General features: G+C 40.2%; 1 protein-coding gene across 8 annotated transcripts in view; it reads right to left on the bottom strand.

Moving 5' to 3' along the window:
- Positions 1-17645, bottom strand: part of LOC102949004 (lithostathine-like) — a 423911-nt gene that overhangs the window by 187927 nt on the left and 218339 nt on the right. For 6 of the 8 annotated variants that reach the window (XM_042981823.1, XM_042981824.1, XM_042981826.1 and 3 more), the window contains 5 exons: positions 15630-15717; positions 14956-15074; positions 14612-14749; positions 13886-14012; positions 4167-4332 (listed from right to left, as the gene is read on the bottom strand). In XM_042981823.1, coding sequence (XP_042837757.1) covers positions 4250-4332; positions 13886-14012; positions 14612-14749; positions 14956-15074; positions 15630-15717 — 555 coding nt within the window. In that variant the 3' untranslated portion in view covers positions 4167-4249. Of the gene's footprint in view, positions 1-4165; positions 4333-13317; positions 13603-13885; positions 14013-14611; positions 14750-14955; positions 15075-15629; positions 15718-17645 lie in introns of those variants that run through there. The other 2 variants (XM_042981828.1, XM_042981829.1) reach the window with 2 other exon arrangements.

Below are 17645 nucleotides of genomic sequence, written 5' to 3'. Positions count from 1 at the left end.
AAAACTACTTATCTTATTCCTTTCTTTAGGTCTTAATTTCATTATTGAGCCTTTGTTCACACATAATAAAACTTTTTTTTTTCTTTTTAATCTGTCACTTGTCAGTTTAATTCTTAGTCCAGCTAGAAGAACCTTGGACCAAGGAAAATTTCTTCTGCCCATTCATTTGTTACATACTGTATTAGTGTCTTATGGCAGCTGTAACAAATTTCCACAAACTTGGTGGCTTAAAACAAAAGAAATGTATTCTCTTACAGTTCTGGAGGCCAAAAATAGGATATTAATGTCACTGGAACAAAAATCAAGGTGTAGGCAAGGTCGCCCTCACTCTAGATGCTCTAAGTATATCCCCTTCCTGCATATTATACATAGTATTGGGATAGTAATAGTACTTGCTTTATAGCATTGGTTTCTTGATTAAATAAGTTAATATATATAGAAACTATATAAAAATGTCTTGCCCTTGGGCAACTTTAATAAATGTTGGCTATTATTTGGATAAGAGCAGTGTCCATTCTGAAGTAATATCCAAATGAATCCCTTTTCATAAATGGTAAGTCTTGTGTGTCCAAAGCCTAAAGGAATCTGTGAGACAATCAGTTTTGAGGATAAGCACATCAATTGTAATAGGATGACTACTGAAGCAGAACTTTAAAAATTATGCCAGTTGTTCTCAGTCTACAGGAAAAGGTTTCAGGATATTGTGTGTGTGTGTGTGTGAATAATTACATGAGTGGCTTCCTTTAGGAATATTAATTCAAAAACTATAGCCTCACATGGGGAAGGAGGAAGAGGATATGGAGGATGAGGGAAGACACAAAATACCAATATTACAATGTTGAAAGGATTTTTCCTTCCTGTGATTTAACACACTTGGTCCGGAAAGCCAGAATTTAGAGGCAGGCCACTGTTCATATAGGATTATGGTACTTTCTGGAAGAGTGAGTTTCAAGATCCCGGATTCTTTTCCCTTCAGGGTCAATTGAAAATCATTTCTGAAAGAATGTCTGAAGAATGAAGAGAAGGATCTGCTGGAGGGTCACTCAGTAACCAGAGTAAAGTTTTATCTTTGGGTGTTGCTAGTTTTCCACAAGATGGGTTACAGTACTACCTTTGGATCTCAGTGCTTTGAATCCTCTGAATTTACTGGAATTTACTTTAGGAAGTTTTCCCTAACCCTGATCTACTCACCACCTCCTCCCAGGCCTAACCCCTGATGTATGGACTCCATTTTCCAGAGATAAGGATGTTTTTATTTTTATTCTAAGACAGGAAGAAGTTTAAACCGAAGGTTTGATAGTGGGGAAGCAGAATGAGGTAAAAGAAAGAGAAGAATGTCATGAAAACACTGGAAACCATAGAGAAATATGAAGAAGCAAAGTACCCAATAGCTTTTGTTCAGTAGGGAACTAGTTTTCTACCTGAGAGAATCTGTAGGTTTGCATACATCTTAGAAACTTGGCAGTTGGATGTGGATGCATTTAGATCTGGGAGAGAATAAATAGACTGTGTCAAATTTGAAACACTTCCAATTACTGCTTGTTTCCTGTCAGAGGACAGCTTATTTGGAGTCCAATGGTGTCGAGAGCTGTCAGCTTGAAGCTAGCAAGATTTGGATACCAGCTGTTCTCACTTCATACCAAGATCCAGAGAGTGGCTAGGATCTTCTGATGAGATCTCCCACATGTCTTTGTTGGTGAGCATTCCTGAGTTTTTCTCAAGAGAGATCTGGCATTGCCGAGATGGAAGAACAGATGGAATGTATGGTCTGCAAAGCTCAGATTACATTGGCAGATGGGGGTGGAGAGGTGTTGAGGGTGCCAGGAATCTAAGTGGTGACATACCACATTTAGTAAGCTGCCAGCATGCGCATATTTTGTTTAATTAGCAGTTTTTGTAAGTCACAAGCATATGCTTTGTCACTTCTTGTTGTTTTAATGGTAAGCTATTATGTTCTTTAGTGAAATCTTATGTCTTCTGAGTGAGTTTTGCTTATGATCAGTAACTTAGCACCATATGCCATGCCCAGAACCTTCCTGCACATACCCTAGCCCTCCCTCTACCACCCTGCCCCTCACTATCCTGCAAATAGGCATTGTGAGGAGATACAGAGGAAAAGTAGATGCAGATTCTGCTGTGAGCTCTGTAATGGGAATGGAGTAGGAAAATAGGCCAGAAACGGCTCTGAAACAAAAGAATCCAATGCATATCCGGAACTAGGGACAAGCCCTGTTAAATTCCAATTAGAAAGGCAGTGGAAGAGGCTGCAAGGGAGTGGGTAGCAAAGACTTAAAAAATCTGACAGCCAAATCCACACAGGGACAGGGAGCACACTAAGGGTGTAACTAGCAAGAATAGAACCTGGTGCTGAAATGAAAAGTTTCTGAAGTAGGGGCTATCTGTCTGTGCCTTCAGACTGACAGGATCTCACCAATCAATATGTGACCATCAGATGAGGTAGCAATGCCTAGTTCACTAATACCGAAGCTCTCACCCTACTTGACTCTGTGGAACCCAAGTTTTATAATGTCCCCACTTTGTGTCATTCTGGGAATTCTCAGGGGATGCCTGCATGTTCCACAGAACCCTACTGGCATTGCTTGCCTCTTCAGTCAACGATTTCCATCTGCATCACTTACATTTTCTGTTTATTCTTCCGGGGGCCCTCTCTAGCAAATCTGGACCAGCTTCTTTCAAGTTGTTACTGGTATCTACTGTGTGGCTTAATGGCAATCATAAGCAGAGAAATTTCTTTCAGTGTCCTCAGTTATAGCTGGGACCAGGCTATGTTTTTTAAAAGACTTTATTAGCAGATGAGGAAAGTTAACAACTAAAGGTTGTATCCTACAAGCCTGGATCATAGCTCATCCCCAGAGGATACTTCCTTGCCTGGTCTGCAGTCTGATGCCCTGAGCTAGGGGCCAGTTTATCTAACTCAAATGTACTTTAGAACAGTACTTCTAAAATTTTAATGTGCATTTAAGTCACTTGGGAATCTTGTTTAAATGCACATTATGATTCAATTGGTTGGAGGTGGGGCATAAGGTTCTACATTTCTACCAAGCTCCAGGGTATTACTGAAGACCATATTTAGAATACCAAGGCCTAGAGCATGCCCTTCTTGCTCAAACTTAAGGTCGTGTAGTAAGAAACCTAGGAAGGGGAAGGAAATTCTTCTCCTTTAAGGCTAAGGTCTGCTACTACTTATTTCCTTTATTAGGTCCACTCTTACCTGGGACAGTTGACAATAGCTGCCCCATCTCTACCTTAAGGAGATTCACAATACAATAACATAGAAAATCATGACATATCCCAGCATTATTCATTATTAACTTACTCAGACATGAAACATCCATTCCTTGATTTTGGCTGTGCTTAGCCAAGATCAAGCTAGTCTTTGGTCACTTCTAACTTAAAGTGAAGATCAGCTTATGACATTCTTGGACAAACTTGTTGAACAAAACACCCTCCCATCCCCACTCCTTTACATATGGACAAGAATAATAAATGCACATAGGATAATCAAACCAACCATCCATAACAGACACACATCTCCAAAAAAAAAAAGTCCAGAAAATATAACCATTACAACATACATTCCATTTGAGCGCAAGTCGGGGAGCAGCAGAGAGAGAGAGAGAGAGAGAGAGAGAGAGAGGGAGACACAGAATCTGAAGCAGATCCCAGGCTCCAAGCTGAGCTGTCAGCACAGAGCCTGACACGAGGCCTGAATCCACAAACCATGTGATGATGACCTGAACCAAAGTTGGACTATTAACTGACTGAGTCATTCAAGTACCCCAATTCAGTTCTAGTTTAAAATATTTGAATTCAAGTTCAACAATGGCGAGCTGTTTTAATTTGCATAAAGAATATACCCAAGTTGGTCCTTCTTTTAGAAAAATAACCACATACCTTAAAGTTGTATTCATGTTTGCCTTTATATTATGCTAGGAAATTGACTGTATTACTTATCCCCTGTGATATAATACATTATCCCAAACATAGTAACCTAAAAGCAAACTTATTATTTCATAGTTTCTGTGAGTCAGGTCCAGATTGCTGACCTACAAGCTATGAAATTAGTGAGTTTCTCACTAGGCAACATCAAGGGTTGCAGACTCAATGGAAGGCTTGGCAGGAAAAAGATTAGATTTCACACTCACATGATTATTGGAAGGATTCATTTTCTCATGGGCTGCTGGAGTGAGACCACAGTTCCTTGCTCGTTGCTAGCTGTAGGCTTCCTTCAGTTCCTTGCCATGTAGGTTCCAAGTTTATCTCCATGTAGGCAACTCACAACATGGCAGCTTTCCTCATCAGAGTGGTTGACTGAGAGCGCAAGAGAGAAAGAATGCAAGTAAGAGAGAAGTCACAGTTATTTGTTCCCTGATCATGGAACTCTATCCCATCATCTTTGTTATATTCTGTTGGTAAATGGCAGGTCACCAGGGCCATCCCACCTGCAGGAGAAGGGATTAAACACAGGGTGTCAATACCAGGAAGCAGGGATCATTGGAGGACATCTCAGTAGATGTCAACCATTTGAAAATATCAGTTTTCTGACTATCGATCAAGTTAAAAAAATAAGAATCATAAGTCAGTAACTTCAACTGATTTCTTCATCTCATCATTACCTGAAAACACCTAACATTAACTGTCTTTATGGCTAACTGCTCCCTTGCCTGCTACTCCCCTTCAGGGCAGAACTCTGAGGAATGAAGTAAAAGTGTTAAACAGTCAGTATTACAGTCCCTTCCAACACTAGCATTCTAGGGTATTTTTGACATAATTTCTAGTATACTAGATATCATAGGGGCTCTGTAGTTTGTTGACTTGACTTTAGTTAGCTGAGAATTATAAAGACAATATGGTAACAAGATAAAAAGGAAACACAGGATTAGCTTAAAAGAATATAGGATAATTTCATGCATGTCAATTTTAATGTAATGGGATGCCCCCCTACAATTTCTACTGTCCTTTTCTGATAATTATCACTTGACATAATTAAAATTGCTAATGAACAAAAATCCCTTTGTCTGAACTATGACTTCTTCTCTAATACCTCAGCATGTCTTCCTACAGAATCCTTCCTTTTCTTCCATTCAGCCTCTTGAGTGAATAATTGAGGGCATTCAGAAGACAGAAGAAGAGAACTTTATAAAGGCATTTCTGTTCTTTCCCTTCTCTCAGGATGCATATATCCCTGGAAAGATTATTATTTTTCTCTATTTATGCCATATTGTTCCTTAACCATCTCTCATAGAAAATATTTTCCTATTTTTCTTTAAAAGGAAAAACTTTTCTAACACTTCTGAGGAACACAGTATGGATTTGAGTAAGGAAAAGATAGATGACAAGGTTTTACATGCCAAAAAAAGTACTTTATAGATGCTTCCCTTTCACTGACTTGAGGACTGGAGAATCTCAGAGGTGAGAAGAGCAAGCACTTAGGATTTCCAAATGAGATTGAGCTAGGGTGGGGTCACCAGGGTCTTCAGAAATTTTTCAGCCAGCTCAAAACATTACTAAGGTCAGAGTTATAAGTAAGGGTTTTCTTAGTTTTCCCTCTTCTGAAAATTTTAGGCTAAAGTGATACTACAACTTTGTCAAGGGGAGGAACATAAATGCTGACACAAGAGTTTATCCTTGCCTGGGGTGACCACCAGTAGAGAAAGAAGAAGAGGTCCAATCCATCTCCTAACTGTTCAAGCATTCAAGGTTAAAGGACTGAGTGTATAGTGGAAGGAAGATGAATCCTAGAGGCTGTGGGGTGCTTTCATGGCCACAGAAATCCTGGGTTTGAGGCATAGCTTTTTGATTATAGGCAAATTACTCAAGCTCCCTGAGCCTTGTTTTGCTCATCTGTGCAATGTTTTAATACCCGACAGACTTTTTGTTCATTTTAAATGGGATGAGATACACAAAGCTCAATAAGTTGTAAGCATTACTGAGTAGTTGATTATGAGTGAGAACATAAGATATCCTCATGTTTACTATTTATGTCATAAAGACTACTGAGTTTACATTTTCTACATGTTCTACTGAATTATTTTCATTTATTCTCTCAAAATCTATTGACATGTACTAGGTAACTGGCAATATTTTAGGGCAATGTTTCTAAACAGCAGCAATTTGACATTTTGGGGCATCTAAGTCTTTGTTGTAGAGGGCAACACTGTGCATTGCAGTATGTTTAGCAACATCCTGACTTTAACCCACTAGATGCCAGGAGGAATACCTCCCCCCCACCACCACCACTGTTGTGGCAATGAAGAAACTCTAGAGACTGCCAAATGTCCTCAGAGTTGCAAATTGGCTACATTTGAAAACCACCATTCTAAATGGGATAGAAAAGTGATTACCTGCAGAAGTCAAGCAGGTGAGTAGATAGTTGATTTCAAAGGCTAGTGAAGGTGATGCAAAGGAGATCCACAATTGGGACTAAAATAAAGTGAGTGAAAATCAAGAAAATAGATAAAATTACCTTTTGAAAAATGTACAAAATAAAAGAATAAGTTCACTATGGATGAAATCCTGAGGAATACTACCAATAAAAGACTGCTAGAGGTCTTTCCAAATCCATTCTCCCACTGTCCCATGGTAATAAAATTATAGCTGTTTTCATGCCCATCATGCCAGAGACCACATTTTCCAGCATCTGTAGCTCCATGGCTGACTGACTGAGTTTAGGCTCTGGGAGAGGAGGAGAGGTGATGTGCACAACTGCTGGGTCATTTCTAACTTAGAGGTAAGCTGGCTGGCTCAGGATGCCACTCTTCTCCCTCCCACTAGCTGAAATGTAGACAGAGCTGTGTCTCTGCTTCAGTTAAGCAGACAAGAACAATTCAATTAGACGCCTCAGCAAGAAGATGAAAAAGCTTGGATCCAAAATCTGATATGAGAGGCAAATAAACTTACGTTGTGTTTAATATTTTGTATCTGTATTTTGGCATCTAAATGAACATATACACATTTAAGGATTAGATAGAGTTCAAGTGTTTATATAGGAGTTGGAGACTTAAGGATATGAAGATCCAGAAAAGTGTGGTGTTAAAAAAGTCAAGGAAGTTAGAGGTCTTCAGGAAGGAAAAAGTGATTAACTGTACCACAGAGGTAAGTCTGGTTAGATGAGGGATAGAAAAATAATTATACAAATGCTGGCTCACTGAATACTTTGGTGGTATCAGGAGAGTTCAGAACACAGCACAGTTCGGCAACAGTGAATCTCTAACACATTAAGAGTAAAATGGAGATATGAAATAGAACATGGTTACACAGGCAACACTTAAAAAAATTAGGTAAGGTGAGGAATTAAATATGAAGGAGCTTGGGGAGACAAAAGGCTGATAGCTCAGAGCCTGGAGCCTGCTTCGGATTCTGTGTTTCCTTCTCTCTCTGCTCCTCCCCCGCTCTCGCTTGCTCTCTCTCTCTCTCTCTGTCTCAAAACATAAACATCAAAAATAAAATTAAAAAAAAGAAAGGGTTAATTTGAAAAATGTTTGTAGTCTGAAATAATTACAGATTCATAAGAATGTGCAAAGAAGCATACAAGTGGTTCCAGAACCCTTTACCAGCCTCTTCCAGTGTTAAATCTTGCATAACTGGAGTATTGATACCAGGAAACTGACAGCACAATCTAGATAACTTATTCAAATTTTACCATTTATACATATACTTAGTGTGTGTGTGTGTGTGTGTGTGTGTGTGTGTGTGTATGTGTGTGTGTAGCTGTATCACACACTTTTTTATCACATGTGTTTCTTTTTGTAATCATCACTACAATCAAGACACTTAGCTGTACCATAAGACTGGAATTTAGCACACGAAAAGTTTCTCAACTTCATTATTAGAGAAAGGCAGATTAAAATCACAATGAGATATCACTTTATACCTATCTAAATGACTAAAATTAGAAAGGCTGACCATACTGAGAATGTAAAACAACTGGAAATCGTATGCACCACTGGTGTTGATGTAAATGATAAAATCAATTTAGAAAATGTGTGGCTGTTCTTAAAAACTTAAATATATTATGCCTAGTATTCAGTGCAGCTATTCCACTCCTAGATATTTACCCAAGATAAGTGAAAAGGATTTATCTGTACATAAACCTGTATACTAACGTTCACAGTAGTTTTATTTTATAATAGATAAAAACTGAAAATCACTTAAATGTTCACCAACAGAATAGACAAATTATGTCATATCCACACAATAGAATACCACTCAACAATAGAATATCACTCAACAATGAAAGTAAATGAAGTATGGATACATGCAATAATATAAGTGAATTTCAAAATGATTATGCTGAATATAAGAAACCAGAGAGAAAAGTATATAATGTATCATTCCATTAATATAAGATTCTAGGAAATGCAAATTTAACTTATCTATAGTGTCAGAAAACAGATCAGTGGTTGCCTTGGTTTGAGGGATTGGAGAAGCTGAAGGTAAGAGGTGGGCTTGGCAGAGGAGGTCTTTAGTGGTGACGAGTATGCTTATTATTGGATTTTGATGATTTAATGGGTGTATATGTATGTCAAAACATCAATTATATTTTGAATATATACTGCAATTTACTGCATCTCAAATACACCTTGATGAACTATAAAGATCAAAACAAATAAAATATAAAGGTTTTTCATTAGATCAAAGATTCATCGGGTGGCTCAGTCAGTTAAGCTTCTGAAACTTGACTTTGGCTCATGGTTCATGAATTCAAGCCCCACATTGGGCTCTGCACCATCTGCTTGGGATTCTCTCTTTCTCCCTCTCTCTCTGTCCCTCCCTTGCTGGTGCACGCTCTCTTTCTCTCTCAAAATAAATAAATAAACTTAAAAGAAAAAAAGAGATTCATTGGGAGCCTGGAGCCCCAGGTTTGTACAACAAGAAGGAACCAGGAAAGTCTAATAGCTAAAACTACAGGCAAGACCATACAGTTAGAAAAATTTGATGATGAAACTCCATGTGAGTCATAACCATTGAACCCTCACTGCTGTTTCTGCAGAACCCCAAGCTCCATAGCCTTTGTGAATAATCTCTAATTGTTTCTTTTTGCACTACTACCTGGCTAAGGTATCCTATTGTCATGCTTTGAACATACCCCCTAACCTCCAGAGAACTATCTACCACCTTTAGATATCTGCCACGTTCGCCTCTATAATGGGAGCTGTGACTCTGCTCTCACCATGAACCATATCAAGGGGACATTCTTCAACACACGGGAAGCATTCTCACTCTGAGTAGCCAAGAGAAGACAAAACCACAAATGACTCACAGTTTCTGATGGTATAAGGAGCCCTTGAGTCCCAGCTCTCTCTGTCTTACTTCTGTGTCCAGCATTCTGTATATATATTCCTGGCTTTCTATTTATTAGGGACACAATGAACTACCCAATCCTGAATCTTCCGCTATTTATATTCTGTCCATTTTCACTTGCAAGATTTGTTTCTTCTGTTCCCAGGTATGTGTAGCAGACATTTCATCTTAGAGGATGTAGGAATAAACCTGTTTTCCCCCCTTTCCCTAATGTCTTTTTTCTAACCCTCTCTGGGGAAGCAGCCAGATCATTCTTATTTATTATCTTCCCAGTACTACACTCTCTGCTAGGCCACCTCTCCCCCTAGTGGTACTTCATTTAATTCTCCTATAGTTAGCTAAAAGCCTATGCTTCAGACTAGCATTCAAAATGTTGACTGCTATTTACAGTATGAAGTATATTTTATATTCCAATGCTTTTCACACACACACACACACACACACACACACACACACACACACACATATATATGTAACGAATCAAAATTTCAAACAGTATTAAACATTTTTGTGCAATATCCTGCAGAATTTTCTATTTTACTCTCCTCTCTTTTAAGAAAATATATTTGTATTACCCACTAAATTGATTTAATGACTTCGAATGACTGTAAGTTGCAATCCCTGCTTTGAAAAAACAGTACTTTTGACTATTATTAAAACTGAATTCAACTTATGATCTATTAATAGGTATTTCTCCCAAATATAGATACACAAACAGGCACACAGAAACGTGTGACCAAATAAATGCCTGATGAGCTGACAACCTTATGACTTTATTTTCATACATTTGCATAGAAATACTTGGAAAAGCCATGCAGTAAAGAAACCTACTTAACTCTGTATACTTTAGAACTTCCTAAGGAGTATTTCCAAAATGTATACACACAACAAAATTGTTGTCCATGAGTAGCTCACGAAATGAGTATTGCAAGGAAAGCAATTTTAGAGAATTCTGTTTTAGACATGTGGGAGAAATCTATAAATAAATCCATGTTTTAAATATACACATAAATTGCAGAGATCTACATGGTTGATGTGCTATGGTACCCTGGAGGTGCACTTGAAAAACTACTTAAGAAGAATGGACAAAGGTGGTTTGGTGGTAGGAGGTTTGGAGGTGGAAAGGGAAGAACTCTGTTAAAACTCAAGGGATGAGGGGTGCCTGGGTGGCTCAGTCGGTTGAGCTTCTGACTTCGGCTCAGGTCCTGATCTCACAGTCTGTGAGTTCGAGCCCCGCGTCGGGCTCTGTGCTGATAGCTCAGAGCGTGGAGCCTGCTTCAGATTCTGTGTCTCCCTCTCTCTCTGACCCTCCTCCATTCATGGTCTGTCTCTCTCTGTCTCAAAAATAAACAAACATTAAAAAAAATTAAAAAATAAATTACAAAAAAAACTAAAGGGATGAATCGCCAAGTTACATTCAGAGATATTAGGAAATAGGGTGCCTCAGTTCACCTAACTCTTATCCAGATGTTCTTTGTAGGTGCTATTTCTATCAAATTGTTTTGCCTCTTGAACTCTAGATGAGAGTAAAGTCCATGACAGAAACACCATCAAGAGGCCCAGGAGCCTGTGGTAATGTGCTGATCCAAATGGGAAGGTTTTGTCCAATTCATTGGCTTACAATGACTGGCAGAAATCCACATCATGACAGGTTATTCACAGTCCTCAAAACAAACAGGAATTGGGTAAATACAATGAAAGCAGTAAGCACAATAGCCAGCTGACAACTACTGAAAGTCTGGAAGACAGTCCAAGAACAGAGGCAGGTATGGTACCTGTGGCAATGTGTGAGTACCCAAAGAATAAGATTCAATCAGAAAACAGGCCAAGGTCAGAACAAAACAATGAGACAATTAAGTCATGTTTATTGCAGCAAACTTCTGTTGGAGTGCCTTCCTGCCCCCCTTCACTAAAAACTGGGTCACATCCACAGATCCTACTTAAGAGGTGAGTTTGGCTCCCATAGTAACACTACATGACTCAAATTCTTTCCCTCAGCTGACTAGACTGAGGTGAATACCCAGTCTTAGCTGGAATAATCAGATATTCTCCTGAAAACAAATTTGTTTACTGAAAATATACTTAAAGTTTTGAATCCCTGGAGTGAAAAGTTTGGTAGAATGAGTTAGTCATGTCACCTTGAGTTATCCCAAGGGCAAGGAAACTGATTGGCTAAAAGAAATCGCACCCAGTGAAATAAAATAGAGAAAGGGAAGAAGAAATTAACCTCATTTCCTAACTTTATTTTTCCCTTTCCTAGTCCTTCAGCTATCTTCCCTAATCTTGGTGCACTGAGATAAATCCACATACTTCCCAAAACCTCCCCCTTTGCTTGAGTGAGTTAGAATGCATGTTAGCAGCTTATATCCAAATAGTCTACACTGAGTCAGCCTAACAGAAGCCTATGTGTGTCTCAGGCAAGGCACTTACAAGCTGTCAGCAACCCAGCTGGACTCTGAAAGAAGAAATTATGGGGAATTCAGATATTGGATATAACAAAAAGTTTTTTGCATACATGTTAGGCATACAGGGCTCCAACACAAATTGGAGAACCCACACCTTCTTCCCTGGTGTAGGAGTAATTTTTAGTGAAAGAAAATAAGAGATTATTTATTACTATTTATTATTATTATCATTGTTGTTGTTATTATTAGGAGAGAGAAGCATTTTTTATCAACTGCATTGGAACTACCCAGAGGGCATTATATTATGGAAGGTTCAGTGGGAGAGAAGAGATAGAGAGAGAAGAGATAAAAACTGCCTGCCTACCTTTGTTCTAGACTTCTAGATACAAAAGTTCATAAGAGTTCACTAGAAGAAATAAATTTATGATTATTCAGGATATAAATGGTTATGAATACAGACTATGAATTTAGCAACAAAGCCTCCGTGATTAGTATTTTAGGAACTCAAGCATGGCTCTAGGTGTAGTAGACAATATTGACTGACTTGACAAAAGCCATTATTTTTAAATTCTGAAAAAAAAATCTGATCTTGGGGGTGCCTACGTGGCTCAGTCAGCTTCCGACTTAGGCTCACGTCATGATCTGGTGGTTCATGAGTTCAAGCCTTGCACTGGGCTCTGTGCTGACAGCTCAGATCTCGAAGCCTGGAGCCTGCTTGGGATTCTGTGTCTCCCTCTCTCTCTGCCCCTCCCCTGCTCGCATGCTGTCTCTCTCTCCCTCAAAGTAAATAAACATTTAAAAAAAAAAATCAGGACCACCTGGGTGGCTCAGTCAGTTAAGTGTCCAACGTTGGCTGAGGTTATGATCTCACAGCTCGTGGGTTTGAGCCCTGCTTCGGGCTCTGTGCTGACAGCTCAGAGCCTAGAGACTGCTTCAGATTCTGTGTCTCCCTCTCTGCCTCTCTGTCCTCTACTCGTGTTTTATCTCTCTCTGTCCCTCAAAAATAAATAAAAATGTTAAAAAAAATTTTTTTAATCTGATTTTGTATGGAAGGCAATTAAGTCCAGTCCCAGGAGATGAATCCCAATTGGTCACCACAAATTATCGCAATTTCAAACATTTTTCTGGTGGTTAGTTTAAGAATAGAACTGTTTTAAGGAAGAGAGTGACAACTTCTAATGCTCTACCTGTAAGCACTATAATCATAAACCCATTCATTTTTCAATGTATTTTATAAAAGTCAGGGTCCAAGGAAGATTGTAAATTAAAGAAAAAAAATATCAATGATAGCAAATGATTACAGATGTGCTCTTCTAAGATCTTCAGATACCACTAAGGCTGTTAGTATTACAAATAGGAGGAATGTGTAATAGAATGTGTAGGTGAGTAATGTCTTTTTCTATAAACAACACAAAGGTACATGAACAGGGACTATATACTGATCATAAACACACTGGTGGGGATGTACATTTAAGCATTTTCCCTGGGGGAATAAATAACATTGGACAGAGGCAAGACCTAGAACTCCTCCCATACCCATTGTTCTTCATATTCTTGCTATGAGATAGGAGCACAAAAACACACAACATGGAATGAAGTATTTATTATTGCTCTCTGCAATCTCAGGCCATGTAATACACAAAAAGAACATAAAGTTAAATGAATAGGGAGGAGCAATGATCAGAAGGAAGGGTCAGGTTAGAGCGTAGGGGGAGACTATTCCTTTCCAGGGTAGGTTTTCACACTTGGTCATATGTCCACGATGAGCTGCACACAAAACTCAGGCTCCTGACGTCCCACCAGACCTAGTCCTTGAACTTGCAGATATAAGGTAGCATCGCACCGCAGTTATAATCTCTCCATTTCAGATATCCTAGAGAGACAGAGGAGCTCAGGTAGATGTGGCTGGTGGAGCCCATGAACCCAAGGTACAGGCAGCCCAGATTCTGGCGTAGGATTCACAGCCTCTCCCTCATCCTCAGCAGTGTCCTACTCCAGGGGAATGGGACTCAAAGAAAGGAGAGATGAGAAGGGGTGGGAGAAGATAAACCAACCCTACATTTTCTTGCTCAAGGGGATTCTCTGACGGTCACACTGAGAAATAGGGAAAAAGAGGATGGAGAGGTCTGGCAGAAAGGAGCTCCTCTGTTACTTACCTGTGCTTGCTGACAGACTCCCACAGTAGCCGGGGTTTGGGTTGGTGGAGGGGTGTCTCTCCCAGGCAAGGTAATTCAGCACATCCGTGCTACTCCACTCCCATCCACCTGCATTGGGCTCATAGCCCTAGAGAGGATGGAGTCTAGTGAGGTTGAATGGCCATTAAAGGGCTCCTTGCAGGAACCCCTCCCCAGCATCATGGAATTTGGTCTGCTCCTCTAGATGCTGCCTGGGAGCCAAAGCTCTCCTCTGGGAGACTCCTCCTAACTCCTTGCTCTTATTGACAAATCCTGAAGCCCATAAACACAAAGACCAATAGACCCATTCAGAGTAACCTGTCACTGACTGAACAGCAATGAGTGATGCATATGTGATTAGCTTCTGAACCTCAAAGACAGTGTCTGTTCCATAGAGCAAAAATGGATCCTCTCTTCATTTAGGAATCACTCTGCACAATACGTGTAGACTCTGTGAAGCTCAGAGAACTGAATTACATGGCCTCACGTGCAAATTAAGAAGCAGATTAACTTCAGCAGAGGCAAGAGACTTCCACAGAACTCAGCTGTTCAGCTGGCCACAAGGTCCTCCCTTTTCCCCTAATATCCTCCTGTATCTCTGAGCTCCAAGGCTCTCTAGGGCATTTACTGGGCAGACACAGGGGACAGGGAGTGGGCTCGGGTGGCGATAGCAGCTTGAGAGGTTATAGAGAGAAGATGTATTCATACCTCTGTGGGATCATGGAGCCCCATCCAGATGTTTGAGTAAGTGTTTGCACTGTTCTGTACTAGGGAGGCCACAAAGGATGCCTCAGCCCCACTGAGCACAGACACAAGGTGTCCCGAGGGTCTCTTCTGGCAGGCCATCTGTGTGGGGAAGGGAGAGACTCAGGGGAGGCCTGAGACATCACTGGGAGACGGGCAGTGCAGAGGTAGGGGAGAAGAGGTATACATGCAAAAGATGAGGATGCTCACCGTCACCCCCAAGGAACTCTGGGAAATGGACCCCCCCACCCACCAGGTCTCTAGTGTACTTGCCCTTAAAACCCCGACCTGCAAGTCCAAGTACTCACATCTGCGTTCATCCAGGATTTTGGTGTCATAAACAAGGCATAGCAGTGGGAGGCATAGGCCTTGGAGCCTTTGGGACACCTGATCCGTGGAGTGGGCACTTCCTTGGGCGAGTCTTCACCTAGGATGGAAGGACACAAAAGAGAGAGAAGAGGTGAATAGGAGACTGGGGATCAGGGTGGGAGGTGACCTAGAGGAACATCTATGGGGTCAGTGCTTTGGGAAGTGATGCCAAAGTCCTGACTGCCTCTCACCACTGCCAACACTTTCAGGATTTCTTGTTCTTGAACCAGCCCCACGAAATGAGGAAACCTCTCCTTTCTTTTCATCTTTCCCATTCACAGTCCAACCCTTCCCTGCTCTAGGATACACATTCTTGCCCTGGGTCCTCATTTTCCTTCCCCTTATTTTATTTCTGTCCCTTCACACTTTCCTCTTTCGCCTACCAACATAAATGAGAGTGCACTGACAAGAAGCAAAGGACCTCCTTGCGGTGCTAGTGGACCACTGTGATGCCTGCCACCCCTGGTTACCCTGAAGGATGGTGTGGTGATGGACGAGTTACAGGCCATTTCATGGTGTGGGGATATATGTCACCAGTACCACGAGAGTCTTCCTTCTCCTCTTGGCCCTGAGCATTCGCAAGGACCCAGTGTTAGAGGCAGAGAAATCTCACCTTGGACCTGAGACAGGAGCATCAGGCAGGAGAACAGCATCCAGGACATACTGGGGAGGTCCGTGTGAGGCCGCATCATGTCTGTGACCTGAGGAAGCAATCAGATTTCACTAAGAGAAGTGTGATCAGAGAGAGGACATATAGAGATCCTTGTCTTTCCTTTGTTAGTCTCCTAGGAATAAGTTCATCTTAGTGACATCCATCCCCTTGTATAGCTCTGGAAAGAACTAGAAAATCTGTACATGCTCCTACCCCATGAGACCTCCCAAGCCTGCCTGTGCTGAGTCTCAGAGCTCCTGTATCTGACAGAGATCCTCCTGTATCTTCCCCCAAATATGTACAGTATAGCCCTTTCAATGGTCTCATCTTCTGTCAGCTTCCACTCACCTGTCTTGCAGGGATTTGCAGTGGTTTGTCTTGTCAGAGAAGACTGTGCTTTTATAAGAAAATTAGAAGGAGGGGCACTCAAATGAATAACCGGAATGTGGAACCAGAACAAGGGTCATGGGGAAGGGCTTGGCCTGTATTCCAGGAGATTCCCGCCATGGGGAGAAGTGTCTTCCCAGTAAAGCCTGGGAATTGCCACAGATTTTGCCTCTTTCCTGTTAACACGCCAGCACTTTCCCCAAGAACAGGTGAAGTTTGAACTTTCCCTGTTCTTTGCCAAATACTTTGTTCTGAAAAACTTAAGGCAGGGGAGGCAGCCCTACGGCAGAAATTCTGATGTACATAGCTTAGAAAATATAGTAGCATTGGATAGTTAAGGAAAATGTCCAGAGTGTATTTGATTAATCAGTCAAAAATTCATTCCTGTAAGCATATATATGAATTTTTTTAAACTTTGGCCAGTAAGAGTAAAAACTTTGTCCAGTAAAAAAACAAAACAAAACAAAAAAAAAAACTAGTAAGTATAAATCGGTGGGTATAGGAATTGGAAGTGCTGGTGAGTGCCAAGTATTGGGAAAAGAAAGTTGAGGGAAAAGAAAGAATTGAAACCAAGAACAGGAACAGGAACAAGTTCAGAGCTGCTTCCTCAATATTATGGCAAGGTGTGAAGGAAGCGTGGAGCGATAGTGTCTAAGTCAGAAGGAAAGCCAGGTTCATAAGGAACAGCAGGTAGACTTGCCATCTAGCTGTCTCTGTGTAGGAAGACTGAGAAATAGTTCCTCAGTTTAGTTCTGTACTCAGAAGGTAGGTACTCTGTAGGTAATCTGATACATCAAAGTAGCATTTCCATTGTGAGTTCCAGACCCACGGGTGTCTTCAAGACCCTTTCAGAGGGACTGTGAAGTTGTAATTTTCATAACAATACTAAAATGGTATTTGCCTTTTTTACTGTGCTGACATTTGCATTGATGGAGCAAAGGCAACGGTGGTTAAAAGTTCTGGTGACATGGCATTAATCAAGGCAATGGCATCAACCTGTATCCTTCATTTCCAGGCATTTACAAGAAACAAAAAAGACATTTCACTTAAAACTATCCTTGAGGAATTTGATAGAACAGTAAATACATTTTAGTAATTGCAAACCTTGAATACATTGCTCTTACTATTTTGTGTGACTAAATGGGAATCTGCGTGCTAAACTATAATGGTTGTCTTGAAGAAAAGCATTTGTAACATGGAGTTTTACTCCACGTTTTCATGGAACACAATTCTTGAAAAACGGACTAGCAGAAAAACTTTAGTTATATGCATATGGGCATACTGTTGATATTTTTTCAAATATGATAAAAACAAGTTAGTAAATATTTTTAAAATATCTGTTTTAATACGTAGTATTATAAATAGTAAATCATATGAATAAAAACTCTTTAGAATCCAATAATTTTTAGAATGTAAAAGTATCCTAAGATCAGAACAATTTGAGAACTTCTGATTAACATTAAGCTATCAATTTCTAGAAAATCTGGACCCAGATTTCACGTTACAACACAGGGATACAATCTCTAGTCTAGAAACTCTACAGGACAAATGATTCCATATTCTTAAACATGGAATTTAAGAAAATAATGC

This window comes from Panthera tigris, chromosome A3 (genome assembly GCF_018350195.1).
Source record: "Panthera tigris isolate Pti1 chromosome A3, P.tigris_Pti1_mat1.1, whole genome shotgun sequence".
NCBI lineage: Eukaryota > Metazoa > Chordata > Mammalia > Carnivora > Felidae > Panthera > Panthera tigris.
This window is presented reverse-complemented; position numbering and strand designations above follow the sequence as displayed.